This window comes from Oculina patagonica, chromosome 4, assembly GCF_052425735.1.
Source record: "Oculina patagonica isolate OP01 chromosome 4, crgOcupat, whole genome shotgun sequence".
NCBI classification, from domain to species: domain Eukaryota; kingdom Metazoa; phylum Cnidaria; class Anthozoa; order Scleractinia; family Oculinidae; genus Oculina; species Oculina patagonica.
In genome coordinates this window covers 58,528,131-58,555,308 of record NC_135761.1, presented here as the reverse complement: position 1 = coordinate 58,555,308, position 27,178 = coordinate 58,528,131, and the positions used below count along the sequence as shown (strand labels likewise).

At 39.2% G+C, this 27,178-nt stretch overlaps 1 protein-coding gene across 1 annotated transcript in view; it reads left to right on the top strand.

The window, feature by feature from the left end:
• The window catches only part of LOC144650895 (nuclear pore membrane glycoprotein 210-like), a 40,348-nt gene extending 14,848 nt beyond the window's left edge, over positions 1-25,500 (top strand). Inside the window, exons 15-41 of the mRNA XM_078510680.1 lie at positions 351-459; positions 1,438-1,533; positions 2,378-2,523; positions 3,101-3,212; positions 4,100-4,165; positions 4,431-4,489; positions 5,045-5,118; positions 6,687-6,795; positions 7,144-7,345; positions 8,070-8,176; positions 8,748-8,852; positions 8,987-9,085; positions 9,803-9,931; positions 10,407-10,534; positions 11,281-11,425; positions 12,735-12,797; positions 13,039-13,218; positions 14,617-14,697; positions 15,438-15,566; positions 15,913-16,068; positions 16,657-16,742; positions 17,319-17,517; positions 18,137-18,309; positions 19,053-19,137; positions 20,472-20,601; positions 21,261-21,949; positions 24,548-25,500. Of these exons, the coding sequence (XP_078366806.1) occupies positions 351-459; positions 1,438-1,533; positions 2,378-2,523; positions 3,101-3,212; positions 4,100-4,165; positions 4,431-4,489; positions 5,045-5,118; positions 6,687-6,795; positions 7,144-7,345; positions 8,070-8,176; positions 8,748-8,852; positions 8,987-9,085; positions 9,803-9,931; positions 10,407-10,534; positions 11,281-11,425; positions 12,735-12,797; positions 13,039-13,218; positions 14,617-14,697; positions 15,438-15,566; positions 15,913-16,068; positions 16,657-16,742; positions 17,319-17,517; positions 18,137-18,309; positions 19,053-19,137; positions 20,472-20,601; positions 21,261-21,949; positions 24,548-25,327 (4,437 nt within the window). The 3' untranslated portion in view covers positions 25,328-25,500. The remainder of the gene's footprint in view (positions 1-350; positions 460-1,437; positions 1,534-2,377; positions 2,524-3,100; positions 3,213-4,099; positions 4,166-4,430; positions 4,490-5,044; positions 5,119-6,686; positions 6,796-7,143; positions 7,346-8,069; positions 8,177-8,747; positions 8,853-8,986; positions 9,086-9,802; positions 9,932-10,406; positions 10,535-11,280; positions 11,426-12,734; positions 12,798-13,038; positions 13,219-14,616; positions 14,698-15,437; positions 15,567-15,912; positions 16,069-16,656; positions 16,743-17,318; positions 17,518-18,136; positions 18,310-19,052; positions 19,138-20,471; positions 20,602-21,260; positions 21,950-24,547) is intronic.
• Positions 25,501-27,178: the final 1,678 nt, after the last annotated feature.

Below are 27,178 nucleotides of genomic sequence, written 5' to 3'. Positions count from 1 at the left end.
TGTTGATAATATCATTATTGTGCAGTTTGTCTAGATTTATACAGGTGTGGCATGCTACACTTGCATCTTGTTAATTGGAAGAATACAATTTGATTCATAATTATAATTAACAGTTTTAATACGTAGATCTTACGCTTTTTATAGCTGTTTTTTAACATTTTTTATCTTTTTGTCTAGTTTTAATTTGTACATGACCCCACAAGCTTGTAGCTTTTATCTTTCATCGTGTATAAATAAAGATTGTATGTATGTTAATTTTATTACTATTCCATGTAAATAGACATAGTTACTTATCAAGAATTTCACTATTATTTTCACTATATATCAAAAAAAATTATTCTCTTTGTCAGGTTTATGTTCTTCAGCCAAAGAAGATGGAGTTCATTCCCTCAGTTGTTGAAGCAGAAGTTGGCGTTTCACTCTCTCTTCCACTAGCTGTGGCTTCTTGCATTTATACAGGTACAGGGCAGGTCTTAAAAACACAGAAATGAATAGAGTTATTAGTTTCTGAACAAACTGTTGTGCTGCGTCAGTGCGCAGGTGAACAAACTGTTGTGCTGCGTCAGTGCTCAGGTGAACAAACTGTTGTGCTGCGTCAGTGCTCAGGTGAACAAACTGTTGTGCTGCGTCAGTGCGCAGGTGAACAAACTGTTGTGCTGCGTCAGTGCTCAGGTGAACAAACTGTTGTGCTGCGTCAGTGCTCAGGTGAACAAACTGTTGTGCTGCGTCAGTGCGCAGGTGAACAAACTGTTGTGCTGCGTCAGTGCTCAGGTGAACAAACTGTTGTGCTGCATCAGTGCTCAGGTGAACAAACTGTTGTGCTGCGTCAGTGCGCAGGTGAACAAACTGTTGTGCTGCGTCAGTGCGCAGGTGAACAAACTGTTGTGCTGCATCAGTGCGCAGGTGAACAAACTGTTGTGCTGCGTCAGTGCGCAGGTGAACAAACTGTTGTGCTGCGTCAGTGCGCAGGTGAACAAACTGTTGTGCTGCGTCAGTGCGCAGGTGAACAAACGGTTGTGCTGCGTCAGTGTGCAGGTGAACAAACTGTTGTGCTGCGTCAGTGCGCAGGTGAACAAACTGTTGTGCTGCGTCAGTGTGCAGGTGAACAAACTGTTGTGCTGCGTCAGTGCGCAGGTGAACAAACTGTTGTCCTGCGTCAGTGCGCAGGTGAACAAACTGTTGTGCTGCGTCAATGCGCAGGTGAACAAACTGTTGTGCTGCGTCAGTGCGCAGGTGAAACACTTAATAGTTGATGAAGGTAATTTAACTGCCACTGATAATGAATTGGGAAAGACGGATGTTTCAAGTGTAAGCCTTTCTTTTGAGTTTTTTTTACGCTCGCCTTCAGTGTAACTTTTGCACAGTGGATATGTGCATGTTGTTAGCTTTTTGATGTCATAAAAAATCCAGATAATGCGTTTGACTTTTTTTCCTCAGAGTGCCAAGAGTTCCATGTGTTTACTGACTGCCGCACCCTTCCTGTGACGTACACATTTTCAGACCCGTCAATCTTCAAGCTAGTAGAAGATCATAGTAAGTCTGAAGAAGAAAATTGTTTTTAGCAATATTGACAGTCATTAGTCTTTATCAGGGTTCGCACAGTCTTCAAAAGTCCTTGAATTTTAGGGGGAGTCCATTTCCTTTTTTTTTATTTTTTTATTTTTTATTGATAGTCACACATATATAGTTATATTACAATGCAATTAATGGTTAAACTACGTAATAATAGATTACAGTGGAGAATTAAAGAGAAAGAAAAAAGACCTGAGAAGGAGTATGGATACTCCGTATACAAGTTTTAACCTAAGTTTTCTAGCATGTACTTACTTAAAATTCTACTTACAAAAGTCCTTAAATTTGTGTGCAAGTCCTTGAAAAGTCCTTGCATGTTTTTTCAACTTTGAATGTAGTGTGGTCAAAAGAGAATTGCTTTACATAGACTTTGGTCTTTTCCTGTGTAAAGCAGCTTCAAACACTGAAAAAGCTGGGTGTACTTAGAGCTACTTTTTTGTAAAACACAGGTTTAGAAACACTTTTATTATTAACCATAGTTTTAATTATAAATAGTTTGTAATATTTTATCTTGTATAATATGATTATCATTGTAAAGTAGTTCATAATTCAGCCGCTACAAGTTTACTTATAAAATCTATCTATCTATCTAACTCATGATTTCACTTGAATGGCAACCCTTTAAAATCACATCCCTGATGGTAAGATGGTGGCAGGGATTTTGGGACATTTGCTGTCAATCTTGCCCAAATCCTGATTATTTTCTAAATTGACGTCATCATGTGCAAAGGTTTGCATCTTAAGCTGCCTATTACCAGTAGACAGTGTAACTCTTTTTGAACTGTCTTGTTCCTGTTTATTTCAGGGAATTATGAAATAACTGCTGGTAGTTGCATGTCTGTGAAACTTGTAGCCCTCCGTCCTGGCTTCACTACTCTAACTGTCACATACCAATACAAGGAGATAATTCTGAGAGCTACTGTGACTGTTGGTGCCTACCATCCCTTGAAGGTCAGTCATAACTCAGAATCACTTCAAGCAAGTCATGAACCTGGATACATGTACTTTCTGAAGCTCTTTTGGGTATTCTGTGTGAATCCCTGTTTAAAATTCAAGAAGCTCCCTAAAAGGGGGAGTTTTCCTAGAATGATTCCTACAGATTCCTACCCCAGGAGGGGTACTACGTAAATGACGGGGATGATCGAATGGAGGCAAAACTCAGGACCCAAAAAAATCCTTAAGTCTTCTGACATTACCCAAAAAAGTCCCTGGACCAAAAGTAACCCCCCCCCCCCCTAAAATCCCTTGTCAAATTACCCCTAAATTGCCAGGAGGGGTAATAATATAACACAACGAAAACCATAAAAAATTGAACGCTCGTGTTTGTTTATTCATCATACCATAAATACGCCAAGGCCGCGCCAAGGCACTTAAGTTTGTTTTTAATACCCAAAAAAATCCCCTATTTAAATCAAGTCACCCAAAAAAATACTTGCCAAATTTTCCAACCCAAAAAATCCAGGAATCGGGTACAACTGATGTATAAATTGTTTTTAATTATTTCAAATAATTGTTATCAAAATTTTAGGTTCTTGATCCTGTGGACATTGGTGTGGTTTCTTTGTGTGCTACAAAGAATGTCATGCTGGAGGGTGGGCCTCTTCCATGGATTGTTGATACATCTGGGCACTATAAAGAACGTAAGATATACTGTAGGCTGTTTTTGTTATCATTTTTTGGAATTCTCTGAAATTGGAGATGAAATCTAGCAAAATTTCAGTAGGTTGTACTTGTATTTTTAATCCTAGCTACTCATCACTGATCCGGAAGAGTATTAATTTTATTCTGGTTTCTATACACTGAATAAAATTATTAACTACTGGAACAATTTATGATGTTATGATACAGAGCAACCAAAGATGCTTTATGACAGCCTAGAAGTCCAGTGGAGTAACTTACTTTGCTAGGTTAATCAGAGGCTGCTTAACAGCAAGCATCCCTATTTGATTTTTTTCAAAAAAAAGTAGCACATTCAAGAGAACTAACAGCAGATAAATTTTGGGCTAATTTCCCAGAGCTCCAGGCTGGTGGACTAACATAACAGCTTTCTTAAAAGGCACCCTGAATTTTTTCATTTTTATGTCATCCTGATATGAGGAGTGTTGACATTTCAGAGGTGGAAAGAGTTGAGTATCTTGTATTCCAAGAACTGAACCCAAAAGCAAGAGCCAGTTTCATGGTTCCTTTTGTGATTACACCTCCACAGACCAACACAAAAGTGCTTTCTCCAATTTTTCTCTCTGTTTGCCAGTTTGCAACCCTCCAAGTTAAAACCATTTTAGTCGCCATGGCAACTAAAAGTTTGGAGCTGACGACTTTATTGGAACCGCAATGTTGCCAGCCTTGCGACTAAAATTGAGATAAAGGATTGAAAGCGTGAGCTTAATTTAGCGACTACATTTTTCACGGGCAACCAAACTTGAGCAGTTGGTGGCCAAATGGCCACTAAGGAAAAAAAAAAATGAACTTGGAGGGTTGGTATGTCAGTTAGATTAACTGTCAAAATTTAATGTCTTTCTTTAAACAGTTATTCCAGATCCACTGAAAGCTGAATATGTCTCCATTGGTGATTATCCTACAGCAGATTATCTTGGTAAGTAAAAAAAAAAAAGATTATGTAATTAATAAGAATTTTGTTACATGTTGTTCTTTGGATTTCGTTCTGGTTGTATGTACATTATGACTAGCACTTTCATAAAAATGAATGGTTTGTGTGGTTAGCAAGTCAAGTTATGGAGTAACAATTTTAAACTAACCTTAATAATGAAGATCATACTTACCTTACTAACTTGAATAAGCACTGTGGCGTTTATTCAGCATTGTTGCTCCTTATTCAATTATTGCCTGATTTCTTGCAGTGGACCATAGTGGATCATATCACTATTTCAATATCATTTGTCGAAAGCAAGGTGAACAGGTAAGAGCATTAGTCTTGTGTTCATGCACGCTAGGGTTCCATCACAAGGCATGTGATGATAATCCATTCAAAGTCAAACAATGGCCTACTTTATTTTGAATGCTGTACAGGAACTGTACATGAATCTGATTTTAAACAATTATATCCAATATAATTTGCCTTTTAAAGTATTTCAACCAAATCAATCAATAAATCAAACTTAAAGTTATTTATTTGTAGAGGAACGTATCTGTTATGAGAAGCTTGCAGTCAAGTTTAAATCAGTTTAGTAGATTTGTCTGCAACACCCTTATAATTATGTTTAATTTTACAGAAAATGTTGCAACAGATTTATCAGCATCCTCACATTTGTGTATACATTTAATAATATACTGATATCTTAGTTTTTCTATAGTTTTGAATCATTTTTAAGGTTTGTCTACAAAGGTGTACCCAAGCTCTGTTAAGATTAAAAGTATGTGGATAAGATAAATTTATTATTTTGGTGAGTGGTCATGTAAACAAAACCATGACTTTTTTTCAAATGTCAATAAAAAATTGACTTCTTTTGTTAAGATCTTGACTGTTAAAGTTGGAAACAAGCCATCACCCAAGAATCCATATCCAGCAAGCTCTTCTGTTCCAATCAGGTAAGCTAAATAATTAGAGTAGGACAATAACTCGAATTCGGGTTCTTGCAACTCACCACGGTTGCCTATTGATTAGTGCAACGAACAGATTACCTACTTGACAGCCAATTTTCCACTTTTATCATAACGATGTATGGTTGTGTTAGAGTTTCTGGCAAGATACCGTAAAAACCCGCAGATAAGCCGCACCTTTTTTTCAAAAATTTTCGCTCGAAAGCGGGGGTGCGGCTTATCTGCGGGAACATTCGGAAAAGGTGCCGTAAATTTTCGTTAACTGATGCTAATTTATGGAAAATTATGTAAATTAAAAAAACATAAAACTACAAGAGAGTACCGGTCATTGCTTTTGCAAGTTTGACAGCTCCTATACTGTTTGCAGTGTCGACAATGGCCTATAACTTTAACAGTAATGTTGATACTTTTACGAGCGAGAAAATACCACGAGTATTCACGAGTAAGATGGCCAATTGTTTCTTTCTCATTTTGCACTTTGATGAAAAATTTGTCGAATTGATTACGAAAATCTCTTTATCCAACAAGTTTATCTCCAATAGATGGCTTCCAAATCTCTTTAATTTGTCAATATGATAGCCACGAAACCCGAACGCCTCCATCGCCATCTTGTTTTGCTTTACATTCTCGCCCTAGTCCCATATTTCGCGTCCGATCAAATGCCTGGTTACTAAGCTACGAACGTTCTGCAAACGCAAGTTCTTGTTGTTGTCACACAAAAATCTATGGAAAAACTGCGTTGAATGAAGAAATACCTGTCAACAAATGCCAGAAAAAGATCACCCATAGTATGTCAAAGTTGGTTTTCATTATATTAAAGAGCTCAAATTGTGGGTAAGACTGAAGTATTTTCTGTTTCAATGTTCATTGAGTTTACGTTCGATGAAGAAGACTTCCTAAAGACTCAACTTTGGATTTTTGACTCGACTTTGGATTTTCTTTGATTTACTTTCGAAAAACTTTTTTTCCAACATTTGAGTTGTTAAACTCAGGGTGCGGCTTATCTGCGGGTGCGGCTTATACGCGGGTGTTTACGGTAAGTTCAATTTGCACTGTACTGTATACAGAAGTGCTAAAAAATCAGTAAACTGTCAATTATTAACTCAGCAAATTAAATATTTCATCGACTCCGATAACTCAAAACCCCGCTAACTAGAACTGTTTTTCATTTCCCTTCAGAGTTCAAGTTACCGGGGTTCTACTGTATTAACCATTATTTTGACTGCTTCTCCATACACTAGATACACATAGTTTGTACAGTTAATCAACAACGGACATGTCATCCATCCTTATCGCACCATGGAACACATTAGGCCTCAACACTAGCCATGTGGGGTATATGTTATAGCTGATCTGCATCATCTGGAATATGTTGTAGTGGATTTTTATTCTCCTTGCTATTTTCCATACAAATCTTTTAATGTTTGTTTTGAGAATTTGATGGTTTGTCAACACAATAATTATTTCCCCTTGTCAATGACATTTTTTATTCTTATTACTCTGTTTACTTTTGCTTGTGCGCTTTGTGCCAACCTGGGTGAATTTTGTTTGTTTAGATTTGCATGTGCGGATCCAGCATCACTGACTATCGTGCCTGACATTAAGCTTCCAACTGTGGATGGGCGTCAACTTTCTCCTGAAAATTGTGTCAGCTCCAACAAAGAGGTACAAAATATACATTAACAAAGTAACATTGCCTCTAAATGGAATTGAAATAATGGATGCACAAATTATGATTGTGGGACTTTGTAATCAATTTCAAAAGCCATGTTTTGGAGAAAGTGAGTTTTATTCTGCATTGTTTGCTTGAGTGTAGTCACCTTATTGATGTAGCTGCTTTGCACTGCAGCGTATACACTGAAGTCTTTCAGGGCTTGAATCTGGACTGCTCAATTCAGAATTCCGTGCACTGAGACAAGGTTCACATACGCAGAATTTACCGCAACATTTCACAGCTCCAATTTAAGAATCATTCATTGAAACGTTTTTGGGGGGTTTGTTTTTTGTTTTTAGATCCATGTTCGAAACAATCAGAAGTTGAATCTTGTGGTCCACCTGCGTGACTCGCTTGGACGATCATTTGACAACTTTACATCACTGACGGTCGTGTGGTCAACCAGTGATCCCATGCTGGCAGAATTTGTGGACATGACGAGCTCTGTCAAGATGATGTTTGTCAAATACAAGGAAGACGAAAGCCTTAGAAGAGCGATATGTATGTATTTTGCTTCATTTCTCGATAAATTTTACACATTATGCAGTTTATCTTATGTAGCAAGCAGGAAAAATACTATTGCAATTTCAAGGTTGAAATCATCATTCCCCTTCTAAGCCTCTACAGTGTTCAAGGTGAGCTCTAGATCTATGGGTCTCAAGTGAAAAACGCGACATGGTTTGCTCCCTGGTCCAGCAAGTTATTTTCCCCCTTCTCCCCGCTTCCCCCGTTGTCAAAAGGTGGACAGGGCTGTCGTTAAGGGCCGTAACCCTGTTACGGCTGAGTTCACCCAATGTTACCAGTGAAGATGTCAATTGGTGCTATGTTGCACCTCATGTGAAATGCTATGAGTAATAAGTTCAATGCAACAGTTGCTTAAACACTTATAATGACAGCTCTGGTAGATAATGCTTACTTTTCACCAGATAAATTGCTATCCAGTTGATAATTAATGTCAACAAAAAACTATGCTATCCACTTGATAGTGATTTATCCAGTCGATAGCATTATTTGCCCTTTCAACAAATGGGAACCAGGGATTTTTGAGGCTCATATCAATTGACCTACTGAAATTCCTTATTGACACCTTGCGTTGAAAACCTATCTGGCACCCTTCTCTGTGAGTCATTTTTCATTCTCAGAAGTTAATGCATGTTCCATTTCTTATATGCATCTTAAAATGCAGCTACTGTATTTGACTGTTTCTTAAATTTTGTTTGCATAGCTTATCAGACTGTGAGTTTGAGTGACAGGATGGGTGGGGTTATCATCCAGGCAACAATTGAAGGATATGAGTGTGATATCCTCAGGTGGTGTGGACAGGAATTAAAGGTTTGACAATATTGTTGTTAGCTATTGTTGTCATTGCTGCCTACTTTGTTACTATCTAATACAACTGGACTATTATCAAGATGAACTTGGCAGATAGTTCGTCTGGATGGAAAAACTTCTTTTTTCCTGTATTTATACACAGATGGATTAGCAGATGAACTGAAAAATGTTTAACTTATTGCAAGTTGGTCCAAACGGACCATCCGTCTCTAGAATAAATCTAGCCATTGTTATATCATTAGCATTAACGTTCGTTATTACCATAAGTTGCTGTGATCGCAATCAGAAACTCATGAGGGGTTGAAACGTGAAACGCCAGTTCACAGCGTTTGAATATTCCGCTGAATTGGACAAAACTTTACAAATGCACAATTTATTTCTATGCTGTTAATTATTTGTATGACTACTGTAAAAACAAAATCCTTTTTCATACGTTTGTTTTCTGACATGTCTATAACAAAGCTGTTAATTGTAAAGCTACAATATTATAAATCTGTAATAAATGAAGCTGTTCTTTTGGGGATGTTTACTAAGGCCAACATTTATTCATCATTGTCGTTATTATTCTAAGGAGCCCAAAAAGTTCAATCTCCGAGGACATCTGAAGTTGTTGTTAGTGCCTGAGAGAAAACTTGTTCCACCAGGAGCCTCCATACTGAATCATCCAGACAATCAGGTACAGATTTTTATAACTTTGGAAAATTAACAGCTGATTCTTTCAATTCAATACTTAAGAAACTTCTCTCAAGCTGCTTGTCACCTAGTGTGTAGGAGACCAGAAGATAACTCTGCTTTTCAATATTCCTGTAGGTTGTTTTTCACATTGAAGGTGGCTCAGGTCACTTTGCTGTAAAAGGTAGCAGCAATGTGATTGCAAAAGTCAATTACCAAGGAAAGACTGATCTTGTGGTGAGTATGCAACACCAACTGACATTTTCTAATAATTATTTTGCCTAATCTCCATGTATCTTCTTTATCCACTTACCTTGACGGTACCCCTTCATACTCCAGCCTATATCCCATGTCTATATCCCTCCATACCCCTGCTTGTACTTCCCCATACCCCTGTCTATTTCTCCATGCTTCTTACTGTACCCTCTCTAACCCCTCCCTATGCCCCTATTTGTACCCTCTTTTACCCACTGCATGTAAACAAATCCCTTCACAACCTGAATTGCCCATTCTTGAACGTCCTACATTTATATACACTATCCCCTCTGTACCCCTGCGCCTTTTATTCACTCAAAATGCAGCCTGTATTTCCTCCATACCCCTGCCTGATCTACCTGTGCCCCTTCCTGTCCCTCCTCTAAACCACTGTTTGTGTACTTGTGATCCCCATGTTCTTGTATTCTCTCTTTTTACCCTTCCCTTGTATTTCCTCTATACCCTATGCCTTTATGTTTCAATTACCCTTCCTGTAGCCCCTATTACCCTTGCCTGTTTCCTCTCATTTTTTTATGCTTATCTGAAACCCCTAGATTTGTACCCTACCAAAGTCTTCTTCATACCTAGCCAGTATCTGAATCATGCTCCAATCTTCTCCAATCACCTTTGAATTTCAGAGTCAGACGTCTGTTTTTCAGTACCATTGAACTACAGTGTATTCTATATTATTTGTTTCAGGTGATACCAAGATCTGAGGGGCTTCTCACTGTTACAGTACATGATGTCTGCCTGGATTCTACTGGCCCAGCAGTTCTAAATGTACAAGTGTCAGATGTCTACGGAGTGGATGTTGCTGTTGCAAACAAGGTGTGTGACGTGTAAAGCATGGCTGGTATGGGTCATGAAAAACCTGGAAAGTCATGGAATTTTAGAATTTCATTTTTCAGGCCCGTAAAGTCGTGGGATTAAAGTGAGCCATGAAAAGTTATGGAATATGGCATTGATTGTACATAATAAATTAGGTAGAGAAAAGGGTAAAACGTGTTACTGAAATCAAGATAGTTTTTGGCAATTTCTTGCTTTTGAGTGTTAGATAGAATTTGTACAAGTGTCCTGTAGCTTTTTGAAGGATTTTTTTTTCTCTTTGACATCTTGATTTCAAAATTGCTGAATGCACCCAAGGTGCTTAAATACTGTGCAAATTTCCTAGGAACTCTTTGGAATTTGGTAAAGTAGGAGCATTAATTTTGTACTCTTCTCTAAAAAGAGCAATGTGTCAATAAACATGTTAGAGTTCTAATGATTGCTTGCCATTGTTTTAACACTTTGTTTTGCTTGTTAGATCGAGATCCACTCATCAGAGACTCTAAGACTACAGCTGCTGGACATGTTTGGCTCTCCACTGTTATTTAGAAGCCTTAAATTCCTCACATTAACACCACACTTCACTCCAGACATTCTGAACATCAGGTAAGTAACAAAAATAATGCATGGTAACTTAACATTTGAAATTTAAAAAACAGGAACATGTTGTAGTGCTTGTCTCAAAAATCATTTTCAAAATTTTAAAACATTGTTACAGTCAAGGAAAATAGATATTTAAGGCTTACATAAGCTTGATAACTGCTGGATTTGCTTATTGAGTCTATTATTTGAATAAACGTCACATCATGATGCGGCGTTTATTTGAGGGCGGGATTTATTAATATTTTTGCTCTAGAATGCGGCGTTTGATTAATGCATGTTGAATTTCGTAAAGGGAAACGAAACTTGTGTTTGATATTGTTGAAGCTGGAAAACAATTCTATTAATGTTACAATATTGAGAGAAGGGGGCTTACCGGTATATCCAAGGGAGGGGGAGGGCTTATAACTGGGATTTTAGAGTATAAGGTAATTGTGATGAACATTGGTGATCCCCAGAGTAGGCTGCAAAGCAGGCGTATTTAGTGAGCATATTCGAACACATTTTGATCGGGTGCCATCTTGGATTCTTACTCGGGAGAGGATTGGGGATAGGAGAAACGTGTCCTAGGGTAGTAGAAGTGAGGCTGAAAAGACAATCCTCTCTCTGCCCTCATCCAACATGGCAGCCAATCTATCCGATCTACGCATATTACGTGCGCCCACGGAGACCGCGGCTCTCTCTGAACTCTGTGCTCTCTACATAGTACAAGTATAAAAGTTTATCTGTTTAAATTTTGTTATTATGTTTAGACCAGACATTGAATATGAAGACAAGATCAACCAGGACACAGCTTACTTTAATGTCAAGGGCCTATCTCTTGGTACAGCAAGCCTCACATTCACAGCATCCACTGCAGGAAAGGGGCGTGCCACTAGTGAACCTAAGGATATTCAGGTACAACATCACGTTAACAACTGTGTAATATACCACAAGATGACTATCCACCAAAGCAGTTGTCTCCATTATTGCGGTTTTCAGTGATATGCAAACTCTGAAATTCAATCCTCAACCAATGGTAAATGCTTTTTGCTGCCATCAATCATATTAGCAGATATCTTGGGAAACAGAAGCTCACTTCAACCAGGTCAAAAGGTCATGTCTGTCAGTTGTGATTGGTAGATTTCGATCCATTTTGTTTGTTTCTGTTTTTCAAGGTTTGTAGCCTGTTGCCATACATAATTATGATTGACGGAGTTGGATTTTGAATTTCAGAGTTTGCATATCACTGAAAACCACAATAGAAGGCTCATCTGTGATAATTCCTAATGTTTTAATGTTAAGTAACACTTCCTGGTAATTGATCCTGTGGTGTCAATAACATAAGTGAAAGAGCAAGAGGCCAGTCACTGATTGCCGACCAGACTGCTCTTGTCTTTCTCTTTCAGGTGATCACTGTTGGTGTATAAAAAATGGCAGTCTTTCCCCAAACCAATGTTAAGACATAAAGGAACCACAGCCTTCAATGACCCACCCTCTGTACTTGCAAATGAATGTGGTCAGTTCTTGTGCTATTTCCCAAAAAATGCTGGAGGAACTTATCAAAAATGGCAGCTCCCATTATTGGGCTTAGCAGCACAGAAAAAACTGGTTGCCATTTTTCCTGCTGACATTTCATACAGTACAGTTCGACATTGCTGATCCTAGCAGTATGCAGGACGCGTGTCACACTTATCAACCTAGTAAAATGGCCCAGCTCACAACGAATCTCGTAGCTCAGTTGGTTAGAGCGCCCAACCGGTATCTGGGAGGCCATGGGTTCGATTCCCGTCGGGGACTCAGAATTTTTCTTTGTCCCTGATGATCGTGTCATGTTGAATACGTCATCTTCATTATTTATTACCGAGCTTAAAATTTACTATCTTTATTATTTACTACCAACTTGATGAATTCGACATTGCTGATCCTAGCAGTATGCAGGACGCATGTCACTTATCAACCTAGTAAAATGGCCCAGCTCACAACGAGTCTCTCGTAGCTCAGTTGGTTAGAGCGCCCAACCGGTATCTGGGAGGCCATGGGTTCGATTCCCGTCGGGGACTCAGAATTTTTCTTTGTCCCATGCTCGTGCCATGTTGAATACGTCATCTTCATTTCATACAGTAGTTAGAAACTGAGTCCTTTAGTCTTTTAAATAAAAAGCATCTCACTCTACTTAGTTTTCTTTCACTAAAATTGTTGTTATATGTTGCTTTTTCTGTGACAGGTTTTTGCACCCTTGCGGTTAGATCCAAGAGTGGTTGTGTTGATTCGTGGGGCTTCATTTCAGGTACTAAAAATTATTGTTTTCTGTTTGTATCATAATCCTTCTACTCATTAAGAAGAAGATAGATGATATTGGTCTTTTAACTTTAAATTCACCACAGATATAACTTGTAGCTTAGGAACCTATTCTTAGAAGGCTTGGATAGCCAGGCAGAACCCCTTGGCATAGCAAGGAGGTATCCATGGCGACTCATCCAACCATCAGACACTGAAAATGTTAAAATTGATTATGTTGCTTTTTACAGGTTCGAAGTACAGGTGGACCCAGTCCTCAGGCTGCAACAATCTTCACTATCGCCAACCACACTGTAGCCACTGTCAGTAATGTGGGGCTGGTCGAGGCACAGCAACTCGGCACAACAAACCTTACTGGACTGGTACAGGCTTCTGATCCAGTCAAGGGTCAAACAGTAATGCACTCCAAGGTACAGTGTAACCCCACCCTCCCCCTGCTAAAATTTTCATCCAAGAATTTCCTGAGTCATTATGACTCCCTCTGTTACAGAAATCAAGTCATTTGAAATAATTTGATGTTAAATACGCCAAATTGGAAGTATTTGCAAACCCTGCCAGACAAAAAAAAAAAAGGAAAATCCGGAGGGTAGGGGGAGGGGGTTAATAATTATGGAATTCGGAGGGCATGGGGGATAACATCTTTTGGAAATTCTGAAAAATAATGAATAAAATCCCTTGCTAAACAAAATAAACATCAGGCTTGAATTATTTCAAGGAGTCAAATTTATACCTAGCCTGTGTACAGCTGCCCAATCTTTGACTTTTTTCAGTAGAGCAACTGGCTGTACATACCATGCCAAGGTGTTAAACACCTTTTTTATTTAACCTTTTTAGTGCAGAATGCACTTTTGTGATGGTTTGGTGAGCAGTCGTGTGATAAACCCCTAAACCCCTAAAGTGCTACAGTGTAAACTTTTAATCACCAATTAATTAATTAATATCAATTAATTAATTATTCCTTGTGGAGGGGGTGGGGGTGGGGAGCACCTGACCGTACCCCTAGGTAAAACCTGGAGCACATCTACGTTACTTTCATATGCAGATCCCAAACGTATATATTTGTTTCAGAAAACCCTTTGCTTTCCTTGTGGTACTACTCAACGTAATTTACACCAAACGCATGCGCAGATTAGTCTACGTTGTTTTCTGGAACTATCATGAACATCGCTTGTATTGCGTGTTTGCGGTAGGCTTCCTGCAGACTTCTTGGCGCCAAGTAAAAACCGCAAATTAATTAAATTAGATTTTGAGACTTTCACAGCGCTTTCTTAATTAGGTATGCAAAAACTTGCACCGGGATTTTCGGCGTGAACACCTGATAACCAGGAAACAAATATCCTAGCTGTACTGCGTTTTAAAAAACCTGTCGAAAAATATGTTTTTTGATTAGATTTGTTTCTTTAGTTTTTGAGAATCGTCTTTCGTGCAGTCTAAACCGTAACTTAATTAAATTAAACAAATGTCATCGATGCCGCCGTAAAACAAACAAAAAACAAAAGTTTCATGCTATCGCATTTTCAAGGAAGACAAAAGTATTTTGTTACATACGAACAAAAGTGTCGTGTTAAGTTTGCAAAGATTAGCGTAAGGAACACCTGGGAAAGAATACAAGTAGCCTGTGAACAGTTTTTCCGAAAGTAAAATAAAGCAAATAAACACGAACATATATAAAACATCATACTTTCAATTGTTCCATATTGCATTCTGCACAAATCATCGAGATTTTTTAGTCTTACCGGTAATTGTTTTTTTTCGTATTTCACTGCAGTTCTTCTTTGTGATCAACATTTTTTTGTTATTGTACATAGGATGTAATCATTATACATGTTGTACAACTGAAAGGAATCAAGATCAATGTTGCTTCTACTAATCTTGTCACTGGAACAAAGGTACATAAAATTATGTACGACTCAACTACATATGTTTTAAAATGATAGTTATTAATCTTATTGAATGTACTTTGTTCTGGTAATAGAGCAGTTTTCAATTGAGTGTCGTAAAACCAAAACCAAAGTTATTACTCTGGCCAATCACAAAACACACATACAATCCAGTGAACCAATCAAAACTCGAAGTAAATACATGTAGCTGGCACGAAGCGCGGGAAAACGTGCGCAAGCAAGTCACGATTGGTTTTGGTTTTACTCCTGATTGGCTGAGAAAGTGGCGCGAGATTTTTAAGCCAATCACTAAGCGTAGTAATGCAAAACCAAAGCAAACGCAATTTACTTTCGACACTTAAGTGAAAACCGCTCTAAGTCAGATCAGAACTTGATTAACTTGGAAGAAAATTGTGTTTGCTTGGTCTGACCAGTTTCTTTGGTTACCATGAGAGTAAACAAACATACATAAAGTGCCTGGTTTCTTTGGTAGCGTTTAATTGCCACCATCAACCAATGTAAACATTTCTGGTCAATGTTAAAGGAAAATATTCTTAAGCCCATGGGCATCCAAAAATCAACAATACGTCATTAGCACTCTTGTTCCTTGGCCATTTCAATTTCAATAGAAATCAGATACAAACAGCGGTAACAAACAACACATGGACTACGCATGGCTTGAAAAAGAAGTTAAAACTTGATTATTTGTCACTTTTAACTGTCTTACCTCTTGTTGATTTTTCCAACAGATAAGCATGTATGCAATTGGCTTGAACGATGAAACACCGTTCACCTTTGCCAACGCTATACCAGGTTTGAAGTTCTTTTGGAGCTCCACCAACCCTGATGTGTGTCAAGTCAAGTCTGTATATGCTCTGGTGAGTTTACAATATTAATGCAAAAGCTGGCATTGCAGCCTGTCTGTGTGAAACAGCTAGGAGATTTGCGTGTTTTTCATACCACCACATTCGAAAACATCTGCTTAAAGTCTTAGTTTCTGTGTTAGTTAAAAATCATTACAGCTCAAACGTTTTAACTAAATAAATAAATAAATAAATAAATAAATAAACACATAAATCACTTTATTTAAATTGTAAGTGTCAATCTCTTTAGCACTGCTGTGCCAATTGGGGACACTATAAACATACAATCAAACAAATAATGATTTTAAATAGAACAGAAACTCAAGTAATGAACTAATTGATCTGTATGTTGTGCTTGTAGAGTGGAGTGGCTGTAGAAAGTGAAAATGATTTCCGTGTTGACCTGCATTGTGTGAATCCAGGACAGACTACTGTGCGACTCAGTGTGGAGATAACTGACCACAGGTATCAGCAGGCTCACTTGGATGCCTTGTTACAAGATGATGTCACTTTTGAGGTACGAAAACAAATGGTGTAGTGTCACAGCTGGTGATGGCTTAATGGCTACTGCTTTGGTCTGTGGATTGAGTGGTCAAGGCTCAAGCACTGCCAGGGTCACGGCACTGTGTTACTGAGCAAGGCATGTGACTCTCATTGTGCCTCTGAGTCTCTCCATCCAGGTGTATAATTATAAAATGGGTACTGGCAAATTGTTTGGGAAACCTGACAAAATGAACATCATCATCAATTGGGGAGTACCAATACTCCTAGCCGCTTAGTTCTACAGAAACCAGAGTTAACAACAACAACAAACTTTTTTTCACACAATCGTATTATATACAATGTCTTTCACCTCCCGCAATTGGCGTAGCTATTTGAGGTGGGAGGTAAAGAAGAAAATGAAGAAGAAAAAAATTACTTTAGAAGAAAAAAGCTTTACTTTTTTACATTGTTGCTGGTATTAAGTTGCTTTTTTGAAAGCCATTCTCCCTGTGGTGGATTTTTGTGTTTTGCTGTTGAATTTTTGACATATTTAGAGAAAACACTAGGTAATCTTTGTGGCTGGAGATCTAATGCTGTTCTTGTATGTTGTGTTTGCCGTTAGGTGTATGAAAGGCTTGAGTTAATCTTCCCTGCTAGTGGTTTTCTGCTTCTGCCCCACAATGTGAACACAAAAATTAAAACAAACAGGTATGCAAAACTTAAAGCTTTCAACTAAGATTGAGTACCGAGTACTTCTATCTGTTCACTGTACTCTTTAACAGTATATCGTATAGTGCCAGAGATTACGACCCCTGTTATTTTCCAAATTAAGTAGCGTTTTTCTTTCAGCTCCTATTTGGGGGGAGGGGGTAGAGGATCGCTGCATCCTGGAAACTAAAACTTGTAACGAAATTTTAGCAAAAATCCTCCGAAATCGCATGAAATATTGCCAGACAATTAGCCAACTAGGCTGGGTTGGCTTAATTCAGACATTCAGATATGCCGCAAGATTAAGCAGGATAGCTTTTATTATTCAACAAACTGTCAGTAAAGTATGTTTTACAGCTTAAAAAAAGTGGCCATGCAGTTTCTATCTTTTTTCAGTCTTATCTGTACAACTGATAGTTGTATTCTCTTCGAGTTGCTATATATTGTAGATGATACTATAAACCATTGGAGTGGGATTTTGGATGTGACACATGTTACATTTTAATTCGCTTCTTCAGTTCTGGACTTTACGCTATTGATTCTTTGACGTACTAAAAGAGGAAACATATTTTACAGGGATGGTTCAGCAAGGATAACATACGAGCTTATAACTGACTGTTCTCAGAGCAATATGGCTGCTTCCAGCAGTGCTTCTGTTGTGAGTGTTAATAGAGTCGGTCAGGTGTCCACCTCATCTCTGTCTGGGACAGCTGTTGTACTTGTGACTGTCCATGAGGAGTTCGGCATCAATCAAACTGCCGTGGTACACGTAGAGGTAAGGGCAAGGCGAAACTTTTACCATTTCTATTTTATCAACATAAAACTGCACACGAAAACCTTTTGGAACATTGTTTAGCACATTTTGCACCGATGCTGAAAAGGGTACAGGGTAACCCTCTTACCAGAGACAACTTTTTTTCTATATAGACAGGCCCTAAGTAGTTCCTTCCTAATCATGTTGAAAACAGACTGATCAAACTGCCAGGAATTGTCTTAATAAGGATATGTTACGCGACGCCATTTTTCCTGCAACTTGCAATACAACAAACGTTGCGTTTGCAAGTTGCCAAAAAGTTATATGTGTAACACCCAATTTTTGCAACCTGCAATGCAGTATGTTTCGTTGCAAGTCGCAGACAAGTTAGTTGCGGCGTGTAACATATCAAGCACAAACTGCAACGCAATTATGTTAGAATCAGTCAACTAGAGATTGTAACGATTCAACTGGCGCGTTGCAATGCAAGTTACGAACAAAAAGTTGCGTGCGTGTGACACCTCCTCTGCAACTTGCAATGTTTTTTAGTCTTCATCGTTGCGTTGCAAGTTGCAGAAAAAAGTGCTTTGTGTAACATGGCCTTTAGTTTGATCACACGTGTATTGGTCATTATTTTCAGGTCAAAGCAGTTTCCTCACTGGCCATCACTTGTCAGTCCCCTGTGAGAGCAAATTCAGACAAGCTTCAGACTTTCCCTCTGGGAATGAATGTACTGTTCGCTGTGACATTACATGACAATATAGGAAGGACATTTGCTGTGGCCAGTATTCCACTCAAATACAGACTCAACAGGTAAGTGGAAAGTATTCTAATCAGTTTCTGATCAACATAATGTGCTGAGTAAAACTGTGATCGGAGGAAGGTTTCCGTGGAAAGGGTTGGGGAAACATTTAGGTGGGATTTCCTGTCTGAAGTAAGAATTCTGTGTGGTAGTAATAGAAGAAATATAGCGATAGGAGATGGGTAATAATCAGCGTCTAAGTCGTCAAAGTCAAGTCAAAAGTCTAACCACACAGTAAACATTGTCAAACTTAAAACAAGGGCTTTCAGCTGAGGCTAATAATCGGTAGCCTGCGAAAGCAGCCTCTAAGAGCGATGAGCCACACATGGACTACACATCGTACACAGACTGTACGATTGGATACGTTCTATCTTACTTTGCTCTGGAAATTATCAAAATGTCGAAAAGGCATATGTCTGGTTTTGCATCTAAGATTCGACAGGGGGAAGGATGCGATTATTTTAATAAGTTTGTACGACATTTATCCCATTTCTGATCAAGCAATGTACGAAGGGAAAGTAAGATGTTCAGGAATGCCTTTTTGAAACCTTTCTAGCCTACAAATGATTGCTTTTTTAATTCTCTTTAAATTTAAACTGGAATCAAGGCATTCTTCTCATGACAATAAAGGAATTCGTCACTAGTGTAAAATAGCCTTGATCTATGATCAATTTCTCCCCACTAGTGTTTCAAAAAATGTATGAAGGCCAGTAATGCGAATTTGTGTGTTAACTTGGATTTATTCTTTTAATAGATTTGACGCAGTTCATGTTGTCCCTGGACCTGAAAATGGAACATTTTATGCAAGAGCAATGAATCTAGGGGAAGCTATACTCAAGGTTTGAGATTGGATCATCTTTTCTCACCGCGCCATGAGACGCATAAGGACTCATGTTATTTCTTTCCTCGCTTTTAAATGTTATCGACTGCCTATACTAATTAGGCCTTGTCTCTCGCATTTAAATAACTGTTTCACTTTCTATACATTCTATTAGCAATAGCAAGCAACACAATGATTGATAATATGATCAGATCCGGCAAAAAGAGTGGTTGTGTAGAATTCTGTTTTCTGCGAGACTGAGTAATAAATCTATTGCAGTACATCTAGGATTTTTATTGTTCTCTTCTAAAGGTGGATTTCCAGTGAAGCGTAATTTTTTATGTGCGTGAAAAAAATTAGGGACAATTTATGAACGACTTGCGTAAACGTTTACGCAAGTCGTTTATACAAATTAATTTAACATAGTAAATAAAGACCACATACACAATGTTTGGCAGTAAATGGGACTAAAGGTTGTTGGGTGCAGCCTGGGGTAAAATGAGGGTGGCAGCAACACACCCCATAAAGTGCATGCAATAAGGCTGACAGCAACACACCCTAGCAATGAGCAATGCAGTAAGGGTGGCAGCGACACACCCTGCAAGGTAATGGAGTGAGTAGAAGCTAAGATGGGGCGAGGGCCCCACCCAGCCTGCTACGTGCTGGTAAAAGTAGCAGGTGTGCACCCAAGCCAGTAGTCCAGTTTTATTAATAGGGGGAAGGGGGGGGGGGGGGGGAAAATAGAGAACTATGCGAAGTAAAACTACAGTTGAGCTCTATATGTGAAACAAAATAGCACGCGACACACCTGAATAGATACAAGCATAACTTGGTTTCAATTACGGTTGCTCACAATGAAGAGTTGTTTATCCGGATGCTAGCCATCTGAAGGTCAGTTATTGTTGTAAGCTAAGATAAATAAAGCAGCTCTTACACAGAGCAGAGTCACGCAATGTCCCTTGTGCGAACTAAGTACTCGGAGTGTTTGTAAACAAACTAACTGTGAACGAAGACAAATAAAGGCTGCAATAAGCTCCATTAGTTAACTCTATTTTACAAGTAAAATATACATTGGAAATCCACCTTAAGACGTCTGGTTATCAAGCGACGTCTTTCAACAAGAGCTATTTCGACTGAGAAAAGCAAAATTTGGCTCGGAGCTAGCCAGGTCTTACATAAATGACTCGCTACCCTTCAAGCGAACAAAGAACAAACAACAAGAGCGGTGCCCCCCCCACACAAAAGCAACTGCTACACTTGAGGACCACTAGAATTACCAGCTTACTAGATTCGCTGCACTATTGCAAACGTTTGTACAGTTCTCTTACCTTGTCCTTGTTTGCTTTTGTTCAGGTGTGGGATCCGAGTGCTGTGAACATAGCAGACTATATACGCATAAGGATCGGACATGGTTTGACTCCAACTAAAGCGACGCTGTTACTTGGGATGGTACAGCAGTTTAGCACAAGTGTTATATCTGAAGGTATTTATACAAAACATACTACAAATCCTTGTCATAAAGGGTACTCAAACAAATGCAAAGTCCACGAGAGTTCAAAGTCTTTGCTGAGGTTTGAACGCTAACTCCTGTGCGCTATTGGCCACTTTTGTAGGCTGTCGTGGAATTTTACCCTGCTCATTTTTTCATGATAGTCGAGAGAGTTTTTTCGTTTGACTGGTAAACAGTGTCAAATCTTGCGTTTTTTCAGGTCATTTGACTGCACACTGATGGTTGTTGAAAATGTATAAAGAAAACCGCCCGTCTCTCTATTTCTTGCAGACACATACTTAAATCGGTCGTTAAAAGTGTATCCCAAGATTTTCAATTTGGCTGCTTTTCCCTTGAGTAGATACCTTGACTGCTTGGAAGGTCGGCAAGAAACTGAGATATTTGGCTGGAGGTCATTACGTACGGACTGAACATAACGAACTCTGCAAGATGACCGTAACCGAAATATTTTCTCGTCCTGCCCGGCTTGATTTAGCCTGCAAATACAGCTGCCTCTCATCGCTCCCGCTACTTCGCACGTAGTAAAGGGAGCGATGAGTGGCAGCTGTATTCGCAGGCTAGACTAAACACAATCTAAATATTTATCATACTACTTTATCGGGCTTAATTTTTCCCTCTTCTATTTACTCAAGGTGTTGGTGGTATTTGGTCTTCTTCCAATGACAGAGTGGTCAGCATCAACTCAACAACTGGCATTTCTATGGCAACAGCTGCGGGCACAGCCACTATCTACTACAAGATTCCCGAGCTGTACTCTGCACAGACTGAAGTTAAAGTTGAGAGCTTGAGTAATATTCATGTCGCTAGAGATAGTTCTTTGGTCATTACCAACATTCCTCGACAAGATGGCCGAGGCTATGTTATTCCTGTTACCTTTGGACACGATTACTTGTCTCAAGAACAGACATCCAAAAACTCCGGGCTTGGCGATGGAATATTACTGTTTGAAAGGCTGGGAGTTAAACGTTCCGTACCTTTTCAGTGCTTTCTAAGCTTTGGCTATGATTTCTTTGGGGATGTAAACTCAGACGACTTGTTTGAAGTGAAGGCTGGTTTTATCAACGGAAAACCAATGTGTTACGTCACTCCTAAAAGTGCCACAGCAGATGTTGTGCAGTCTGCTAGTTCCAGTGCTGCGCAAATGAGTCTTGTTGTCAGAGTTTTTGACGAGATTCAAGGAAGCAGTATTTCTTCAGAGACGATTGCTCTGCCGTTTGTTCCTGCATTTGTGCTGAGTGAAACCGAACTAGAGCTTTCTGCTGACAGACGAAAGGCACAGATTATCGTCATGGGCAATGCTAGGCAGTTGGATAGCCTAGAGGTAAGAGTTTATTGCGTTTCTGCGATTTACACCGGCTTTCAGTGTTACGTGCATAGTGGCTTTCTATCGACATCCATCTTTTGACGTGCTAAACAAACAAGACAGATCGAAATCCGCCAATCAGAGCTTACTAGCACGACCTTTTGTGGGCTCTTTGCATGAAACCAACAACATTATGCATCGGTTTTGATTGGCTCATTTTAAACAGCACGTCGGAAGACGATAATAAAAGACGATGTCGAAGGGTGGATGTAGAAAGATAGCTATGCATGTAACACTGACAGTGGGTGTAAACTTACCTTGCAAATGAGAGACATAACTTGGTACAGATAACTGTTCCGTAATGTTAGCTGAAAGAATTTGGAAGTGTATAATGATAATCAATTTAATGATAATCAATTTATATAGCGCATTTTTCATATGTAATGTTCAAATGCACTGTACACATACTGTAATTTACTACTCAAAGGCCAGACCACAACACCGGGAACTTCGTGCCCTACTCTTGGCGAATAGTGTGTGGGTTCTTTAACGTCCCCTGTTATAAGACTGAAGATACAGGAGACGGGGCCTACGGTTTATCGTCCTTTTCCGAGAAGACTAGAATGTCTAACCATTTGCAGATGCAATTACAAAGGGAGCACATTCTCCTCAGTTATTTTAAGACCCTGAGTGTTGGTCCGGTCTGGGGTTCGACCTCCCGCACAGCAGTCCCGCGCTCTACCAACTGAGCTAACCAGGCGGCGTGTATATACGAGGTATATACAGCGTGTGTATACGAGAATCACAGGGTTTATACACAGTCTGGTAATCTGCACATAGTAAAAAGATTTTCTGGCTAATTTACGAGCCAGGTCTGGAAAAAAGAAGGGAACTTAACGCGAACGTCTTGAAAAAGCTCTGAAATTAGTCTAGCTGCAGTCTGTGGTGTTTGATTGAATGTAGCACGAGTCTTTGCAACTCGGTGGTAGTGTTCAACCGGTGTGCGGAAGGTCGTAGGCTCGACTCCTATTGGGAGAACTATGGAACTTTCTCTCGAGTAGTTTTGTGTCACTAGCTCAGTGGCTTATAGCTTTATCGACTGAAGTACTGTTATAACAAATTTAAAAACGTTTTTTGAGTCTAATGCTTGCGTGCGCTTTGCGCATGCGCATTAGACTCTTTGTTATATGAAAAAAGCTGTTAGCAATCCCAAGGGAATGGTTCGGGATCGATAATCGTTCGCTGTAATGTAGAAAACAATGATCAGCTGCAAGAACGGACTCCGTACGGACACGCACGATTAGTTTCAATTAAAAACAGCCAATCAGCGACACGTGTTCCCACGCATAATTAAAAGTTCTTTCTCAAGTCACGATTATTCAACACTTGAACAGGACGTAATAATTTTCCAGTTAAGACATTTGTAAGCTTTTTGTGAAAATAAATCTTCGTTTTCAGTTCAGTTAAGCACTTGTGTTTTCGTCTTGCTTAAAAAGCAAGACGTCTTTGAGAAAAATTATATCGACGGCGACTCGCGTTTATTTACACAATGCGACCAAATATTTATTTTGTTTTAAAAAATAGAAAACTTTACCTCGTATTTTGTATTTAAGTCATTCGAATTTTGACCAATTTTTTCTTTACAGTGCAAACAAAAACCTTCAAAAATAAAAGATGTACATGGATAAATGTAAATCAAGTTACGCGACTAAATCAAAATGCGTTTGTTGGCCGCTTTGCAGTATTACACTGTCCCGGCCTTTGCCATACACTGAAATCTAATTTCATGCTTTTACGACTCTCAGAGATCTTAAGTTCTTCTTACAGCTAGAAAAATCATAAAATGGTACATTGATATGGAAGTGATGATTCGCGAAATTTGTACATCATGATAAACAGTCTTCGCTCCTGTGTATGGTAGCTCGATAATAATGCCTAGTTTCCAGCGTTCAAAAGGTCATCATTATATTGACGTGAGCATTTACACCCGTTTTTAGGAAAATCTGTCACTAAGTGCTTAAGTACAATGGAGTAACAGTCACTATTTCAAGTGCTTTTATTGCAAAATCTTTTCAAGAGTCATCATAAAATGGTGAAAAATCTGAAGAAAACGATGTGAAGTTCTTAACCCTTGTTGTAATGAACATGCTTTTTGTAAATCGTCACGCAATCTTGTCCAAATGTTTAATCGTTTCTCTTTTACGGAATACGGAGAAGTAAATATCTTTCAATAATTTGTAGCTAACATTATGACTTTTCGTTTCACCATAACACGCCCCACTTGCTATAAAAAAAACTCCCAAAAACCTCTAAAATAACGCTACGACGCGCTCTCTCATCGGCTAGACTCATAACTATTTTTTCAAAAAAGAAAAAAATATAGAGTTAAAATTTTTGGCTTCGATTGCCTGTCTGCAATTCGGCGATCAAAATATAATTTATTTTAAAAATCTTTAACCAGAGAATAAATGGGATTTTGCAGTGACACATCCACAGGGTGACTCTTTATCCTTTGTTTTCAGATCAAAGTGACATTTGGAATCCGGTTTCCCAAAATAAAATATGTATTTTTATTTTCACTTTTTGAACATTGTTTTTTCATTTCTTTGTTCTTAGGTAAGATCCCAGGACTCGTCGTTAGTAGAAGTTACAGCGTTGTCAAGCTCAGATGACAAGCAAGCTGAATACGAGGTAGAAGTGGTAGACACCAATTCCAAATCTTTCAAGAAAGTATGGGTGGAATTCAAAAGTCAAACAACAGGCCAAAGAGCTCTGGTGTACGTGTCTTACACAGCTCCATTTGGAGGCGCTGTTCCGGTACTGCTACCAGGAGCTATTCCAACCAGTGAACAGTGTCCAAAGGTTGTAGTAGGACCAGCAGGGAGCAGCTTTCAAGCGTTCCTGCTGGCGCTGCTTGGACAAACAAGTGCCTGGATAATTGGACTTTCGTTTTTTATTGGGTTCATTATTTTAGCGCTGATCCTGTGTTGTAGCCCACGGTACAGGAGTGCTGGTCCTTACGGTGCAGTCCCAACGCCTGGATCAAGGGCCCAAAGCCCCTACGGAGTGACCCCGGTCCATGGGAGCCCGTACGTGCAGGGTACATATCATGGATCATCTGCAGGCACCTACTCCGCTGGAAGAAGCACTTATCTATCTTCTACAACGGGTGCATATTCTCCAGGGGCTGGGGCGTATGGAGGCGGTGACACGTCAGTTCGGTCCTTCCCTGAGGAACATGATGAGACTCGCCGAGAAATGCGCACGACGTACAGGCATACCAAGACTGCAAGCCGAACATATCTCTCTGAGGACACTTCTCAAGCCCCCGGTGCACTGTCTATTGGCCGCGTCTCTCCAAACAAGTCTCCTGGTCTCTTTAGTGTCCATCAATGACGTGTTATTAACTCTTTACCTTCTTATAGTAGTCATGTTCAAATTTGACAATTTTCCTAAACTGCTCCTTGAAAAAAAAAAAACAGACTGACGAACAGCATCACTGGGAAGTGCTTGACGAAAGGTTTCGTTTAAGTGGTCACATGCGAGGGTTTTTTCCACAGAGTTCACAACTACTGATTTGCGTGTTAACACTAGACTGTTCTGTACTGCTCTGCAATTCACTATGTTTTGGTGAAGGCCCTTTGCAGAGAAGGGTTTGCGAGACTTATTCACAGATTGTCAAGACTAAAACTGGATTCCAAGACTTATCCTCTTCGTTGGTGTCCGCGCATAGGGGCGATGGATTCTAAGAGACTCGGTAACATACGGAGACTAAAAACACAAAAGTGAAAGACTACCGAGACTTGCAACGAAATGTTTTTCTTGATCTTAAAATGATCTCTGACACCTATATTATTTGGTCTCTTTTTAAAACTGAAGCGAAAGTCGAGGGTGCGTATCACGGTAAACTGGCACAAACAGCTTTTTTCACAACTGTGGTTTTCTATGCGTGTAAAATGTATATTTAATAACGAATTCACTAAAAATTTATGAAGTGTTTGCATTGGGCTATGTCGTCAAGAGGCGGTCATTTGTTGTATTATTTCTAAAACAAAGCCAACAAAATGCAGCGATACGTCACAAAACAATGTCTTCATAGCCTCGTGCAAAACGACAAGACAGCCAATCACAGCTCGCCCATCTACGATAAAAAATTTACAAGCGTGATCCAAGCAATTAAGTGAGTGGAAAAATTTGATAGTTTTGTATAAAATGTCAATACTGCCAAACTCTCGAAAACTCACTCAAGTGTTGTATCAGTTTTGTAACAATATTTTTGTATAAAATTATTTCATCGTCATAACCTAACTACTAATCAGCGTGCATTGTATAATCCTAATATATAAAATCAGTAACAACAAGTATTTAATTAGCTAAAGGTATTGACTTTTGAAATAATTGATAATTTTAAAGTCAGTTTGGTCTTTGTGAGTGTAGCATGTTTTGTAGTATTGATGAACACTTTAGATTACAATTTTTTGGCGAGTTGTTTCTTTGTAATTATTTTGTGTTCTCCCTTGTTTGACTCTTACTTCCGTATTCACTGAATACTTGCAGTATAGTTTATCCCTGGGGGAGCGGGGAACACCCCCTTTAAAAACTGATAGGAGGAGCTGGTTTGAGTATTAAAACCACCGCGAGGGGTTGGGGGCGGGGGTCGTGGCTACAGTTTATCTTACGGTCTCCTCACATGAGTCTGGTCACAGGCTGGCTCGGTTCCTGGGAAAAAAATTTCTTCTGTTCATCTAAGTGGCGCCACAAAAAGTTGTATCGTCCGTGACTATCGAACGTGGCAAGATAATTTTTTTGGGATTTTATAACATGTTTTACAAAAAGTACAAGATAAGTAGCAAAATCATGCCATTTTGACTGCCCTGTTGCGAAAGCGAGCTGTTTTCTCGAAAAGGTTTCATCAGGGTTACCTGGGGTGGAGTGTTCATAGGGGAATTTTTTTTATCCTAGTTGCCGAGATCTCGCTATCCGGGCTTAACCGCCTTCTATAAATACGTCGACATCTTTACAAAGTGTGGCGGGATCGGCGGGGTTCATATGAAAAAGGGCGACGCCCTTGAACTCGGAAAATGGCAAAGCCATTTCTGAGTTGTAGATATCACAGGCCAATTTCACTCCTGTCTTCGCCCCTTCAAGCTTTTCCTATTCTATGTAGTTATCAAGGGCGAGGATCTGTGTTGCATTTTATTGTTTATTATATACGCCTTTCTTGAATTGGAAATAAAAGTGCTCGAC